The sequence below is a fragment of the Thalassophryne amazonica genome, chromosome 12, assembly GCF_902500255.1.
Source record: "Thalassophryne amazonica chromosome 12, fThaAma1.1, whole genome shotgun sequence".
In the NCBI taxonomy this organism is placed as follows: Eukaryota; Metazoa; Chordata; class Actinopteri; order Batrachoidiformes; family Batrachoididae; genus Thalassophryne; species Thalassophryne amazonica.
Genome location: NC_047114.1, coordinates 74803761 through 74809455, shown reverse-complemented (window position 1 = coordinate 74809455; position 5695 = coordinate 74803761). Strand labels below are relative to the sequence as shown.

Sequence of the window (5695 nt, the reverse complement as noted above, 5' to 3'; positions counted from 1 at the left end):
CATCCACAACATCCCCTAGGACCTGTCATTTAGCTGATCCAAACTTTTGCATTTTTGACCTTGTACAAGCTGACAAATAAATCATAATGTATGGGTATGTGATTTTGGTGAAGTAGGCTCTAGGGCTTAAGGGGTTAATGGTGTTATTTACAAAACTTATCATATCCAACAAAAATTAAACAGTTCTTCCTCGGAAATGACTTGATTCACAGGAAACTCAACCTTTTCTTCCAGTTTCCCTTCTTCTTCTTCTGTGGGGATAACTGCTGGTTGGTACACCAGCTGGTGCATTACCACCACCAACTCACTGTGTGTGTCTTGGAGTTCATTCACATCAAATATTATGACATATAAACAGTCTTGCAAACGGAAGAACTTCCTTCAAATGAACACAAGAAATTTCAGGTCTAGTTTGCCAGAAGAAGCCATGGGAGGCTGACACTGAGATTTCATCAGTTTTCTTTGTATAAAAATCCATTTTTGGCTCACTGCAAAGTGGCACTGTGACTGATGGTGCAACAGTCAAAACTTGCACTATGCATAGCTTCTCCAATCACAACCACAGACACACCTATGACTTCTTGTACGGTCACTCAGTTTTTTAGATTTACCATACAGGGCTGCGCTGTTTGTATTTCTTAAAGACCAATGTGAATGAAGTTCAGGAAATACAAACTGATTTGGAAATGTTAATGTATCCATCCCCTGACCTCTCTTACCAAAAAGAAGTTTATCCATGTTTACTCACAATATACCTCTTTTAAGCTAAAAATAAGCATTATGTATTCATCAGAAAGTATACTTTGTTTATATACTGACAAGTATACAAAAAAACTCTATACTTTGCATATACTGACAGATATCTAGGATAATCTTAGTATACTTGGCATTTACTGACAAGTATACTTGTAGCTATAAGAAGCAAATGTCTTCAGGTTCACATAAATCATGCATTAGAAAGCTGGGATTTATGGTCTAGGAGTTAGGGACGTGGGCTTGTGCACTCAAAAAATGACTCATTGGATGAACTCAATTCAATTATGTGCAGGATTTCCATCTAATAAATATATTAGATGGAAATCCTATCCAATGAGTCAGTTTTTTGAGTGCCTTGCCTCAAATCCCCATCAGATTGGAAAGTCACTGAAGGCCTTTGGTTAGAGCATACTTTCATAATCTGAAAAAGTGGGCAATAAATAGGTACTACAGTAGTACCTATAAGCTCAGTTGCACTGTAAAGATAAAACTATATAATTGTGGACTCAAACTTTTCTGTACTTTTATAAACTAAAAAGTGGGCCAGATTAGTCCCATGACTCACTGATATAGTACACTTACAAGTATGCTAGAAACTATACTTCTGAAGTAAACTTGAGGTTTACTTTTAAGTTTATTTAATAAAGTAAACTTCAAGCACACATTTTTGTCAGGGTTGTGGAAAGAAAACCAAGTGCAGACGGAATGAGTTGTTGTAAATTTGTCAGTAGGTGGAAATAATTGTTTCCAGCATAAGACTTTATATCTACAGTACTGTGTAAAAACTTTAGGCATCCCAGAGTAACAATAAAAGTACTGTTTGATGTCCCTCCCTCTCACTCCACCACCTTTTTACATTGGCATGTCAACACAAAATAAAGTCCAACAAAAGTGAATATGTGAGCTGTTTTTTTTATTCCAAAGCAATAATAATAATAATTTATGTGTAAGTGTACTGAACAGAAGGATACCACACAAACACAGTTGCAAAGGATCATAGAATATTAAAATGATTGTAAAACACAATTACTCATACTTTAAGTCGTATTATCCTCAAAACAGTATTGACATTGTTGACTTATATTTTGAAAAATCACATGTTAACAGAACCCAATTGTCATATTAATTATCGTCAAAGTTGAAATTCCTCACACATTTCATTTATTCATGAATATTTATGAGGTTTTCATACTTTTTAATGTTTTTATGATGCATTAAATGTTCCTAAGGTTGTTTGCATGTATTTAACATATTTTAAAATGTGTCCTTACAATATAGTGTGTGTGAATATATATATATATATATATATATATATATATATATGTGTGTGTCGTGGTCTGAGTTTGCGCCGGTCTCATTTTACCAAGCGCATGCGCAAATCGATTTTTTTTCGCGGTCAACTTCCGGGAGGTCTAGATTTACCATTTCTTGCGCGATCTTCAACCGAGCAGATGTATTTTGAAATAACTGCATTTTCCACACACTTTTGATTCAGAAAACTTGAAGTGGACATAAATTCAGACTTGCAGGCTGGAAATTTCAGACTAGCTAGGTAACTAGTAACCAGAATTATAATGGTTAAATCAATAAGCATCAATAGAAAGTGACAGGATTTACTTGTGGTTCCAATTAAAAAAATTATATATTTGCTTGGCAAATTTGGACCAGGGTCAATAACACACAAGTCTCAATATACCAAGATGGTAAAATCAGACTGGTGGTAAGTTCAGACTGTGGCTGCTACAGTCTAATTTTACCTGGTAAATTCAGATTGGTGGTAATCCCAAACCAGGTGTTCCTCATTAACCACTAATTAGATAACGACATAAATCGCTGAGTCACGGTGTGAGTCAGCGAGGTAGTTTGGGTTTTTTTTTTTTTGACGTGTGTATTAATAAGTAAAGTTAATTCTCTCTGCGTTTAAAGATGACTAATGATGTGGCTAAAAAGAAAATTAAGAGTTCGGGTGAGAAAAAGAGCAAAAGAAAAGTGAAGCGAAGGGAGACTTACGCGATGTACATCTACAAAGTTCTCAAGCAGGTCCGGGTTGGGAGGAGCTGAGAGGTTTTTCTTGGTTTATCTTTTAAATTTTGTCTCTCTAACGAATACCGTTCCTCTTTTGAAGGTCCATCCCGACACCGGCATTTCTAGCAGAGCCATGAGCATCATGAACTCGTTCGTCAACGACCTGTTCGAGAGAATCGCCACCGAAGCGTCCAGACTGGCTCAGTACAACAAGAGGTCCACCATCACCAGCAGGGAGGTTCAGACCGCCGTCAGGCTGCTGCTGCCCGGAGAGCTGGCCAAGCACGCCGTGTCCGAGGGCACCAAGGCCGTCACCAAGTACACCAGCTCCAAGTGAAGCGGCCTCGCTTCAACTCCGGCTTCCAATAAACATTCACGCAGGCAACTTCTCGCTGTGAACTTTCTGTGGTCGCGCTGTTATTCTCCTGCTAACCACTAGATGGCACCATTTTATGTAGTAAGTGAAGGCTTGCAAACTCTAAAGCAAAGTCCGTGCTAGTAATTATCTGAAGTGTGGGTCGCGGCCCCTGGTGGGCTGTGAAGTAATTAAAAACTGGTATTAATCTCTTTAAATAAAAAAATCCAAATATGGTGTTATTTGTAATGATGCAGGCAGTTGATTTTAAACTGCATTTATGAACATGTGAATAGTTTATCTTGGTCTTGACAACTAGATTTAGGAGGGCTGTGACATTAATTTAGGGTTTGCTGCAATGTATTTAAAGTCAGCCATTAGGGGCAGTTGTCCCATTTGACGGGGTGAAATAAAATGCTATAGATGCAAGTATATCATGCATTTAGAGACTTGAGGCAATTGTAAACATTTGGATATCAAAGGATTTTTCACCCACATGTGCTGGTAGCTTATAAGGGCATGTTTGAAGCCCAACAACTTATTTTTCTGATGGCCGTGGCTACGGACCTGTATCTACAGAGACCGTTCTAAAGATATGGAGGGTATTCCAGGTGACGTCATGTCTTACCGATTGTCTTTCTTGTGCTTTTGGATAGCTTCTTTTAATTCATCAAATGTTCTAAAAAAATTTGGTTTAGATGCAGAGCTGCCATATTTACATATTTTGACTTTTACACACGATAAGACAAACGAGATTATCGAATGTTGTTATCGCACCCATGATACGCAGGCGGTTAGGGTTGGGGGAAATCGCTTGGCTGTAATTCTCCTCGGTCCGTACCTTTAGCAGTCCCGCAGAAAATACGGATGTATGTATCTTTAGCCACTTCATTTTCTGATATGGTAACTTTTCACCACCCAAGTCATCTTGAGACCGATGGATCATTTTAAATGTCTGAATTCTTGCCTAAGCTTGTTCATTTGTCCCTTCTGCAACTTGTATCAAAGCTCCTGCTGAACGCGAGCTGGCATCAACTGTTCACGTGTTGCCCCTGGGACTAATGGTCGGAGAGGACCTCAAAACATGGTAAAAGATGGAAACAAGAAGCACTCGGAGAGCGCAAACCTCCGCCAAGGCCATAGGGTCACTGATGTCACATGGAATACCATTTGGCAAAGAGACTTATTCCACGTCGTTTCACGCATCTAAGTCATGTTTCAGATTCAGTGGTTAAACCCTTAGATCTTAAGCAGACTTATTTATAAAGAGAAACTACATGAACTACACAAGTTTTTTTTTTTTTATTATTTTCTAATAAGTTGATTCAATGAGGAGAACCAAATGCTAAATTATTGCCGTATCTTAATTTTTTGTTCAGCCTTTGTGACCCGTCTTCATGAAGTTAGATGCAAAAATGTTGAAACTGGCCCTATCCTGCAATGATAAAGAATCAATTAAAAAAATTACTGGCTCCAGATCGTGTTCCAAATCATTACCAAAATTTAAGGACTTCTAAGTTAGGCCAAGATACACGGCTGGTAAAAATTTAATTTAAATCCGTTAAGGATTTATTGAGTAATCCTGCTAAGCATCCAACAAAACACAGACGCATCTGAAAACATAACCTCCTTGGTGGAGGTAATGATGGTTTCCATTGTTATAATATGGCACCCAAAACTCTGAAGGTGAGCATACCCTTCCCTTACAAATAACTTGTACCATGATATCAACTGGCTTAATGGTGCCTTGCTCATTTTGACAAACTCTTGGTACCCAGTCTGCGCTCTGTCAGCCCGACACTGTCGGATCTCAGGAGTGAAACAGTGTGGATCCTAGTTAGTTCTTGGATGAGTGACCTCTGCAGGAGACCCGGAGCTGTATCTTCCAGGTGAAACAAGTTGCAGTCCCGATGTGGATCTGTGCTGGATCCACTGTAGCCATCCTGAACAAATATGAGCAGCCAAAAGGACGACAAAGTACGCTCTTGGTCTCGTGCACCAGGATTAGAGAAAACGAGCACAATTCCTGTGGCTAAATCCACTCTCACAAAGCCAAAATTCCCCAAAATAAATAATGTATATAAAGTCTCCCAGATAACAAGCTAGCTAATTTAGTTTCATTTCATGTTTATAAAAATGAGTTGCTAAAATATATTATGACAGCCACTAAATTTGGCTGTAGCCTAACAGGCTTTCCTAAAGCAGTTACTGGTTTAAAAAAAAAGACATGAGCCAAGGTCTTAAATTATATATTTACTGTATTTTCTGGAGTATGTTGCTCTTTTTTTACTAGAGGTCCTGCGACTTGTATAACGAAAAATCATGCATTTAATTGTTTTTAATAAAAATTGAGTACTCCAGGAAAAAAAACTGTAGAAAGCACACTACAAAATTTTTACAGCTATTTATATTCTCCTGTTGCTCACTCATCCCGTCACCAATAACGACTCACTCCGCCAGAGGCAGATCGAGCCTTTTAGTGGGGCTGAGACCCCCTTCTGGACACCACAATAATTATAGTAACCATTTATATAAATAACTTTCACATGAATGAAAGCA

The 5695-nt window shown here is 38.3% G+C and overlaps 1 protein-coding gene across 1 annotated transcript; it reads left to right on the top strand.

The window, feature by feature from the left end:
- Positions 1 to 2662: 2662 nt before the first annotated feature.
- On the top strand, positions 2663 to 3134 carry zgc:92591 (uncharacterized protein LOC436997 homolog). Its single transcript, XM_034183055.1, has 2 exons — positions 2663 to 2796; positions 2882 to 3134. Exons 1-2 carry the CDS (start codon positions 2683 to 2685, stop codon positions 3116 to 3118), a joined length of 351 nt encoding a protein of 116 aa, XP_034038946.1. The 5' UTR covers positions 2663 to 2682; the 3' UTR covers positions 3119 to 3134.
- Positions 3135 to 5695: the final 2561 nt, after the last annotated feature.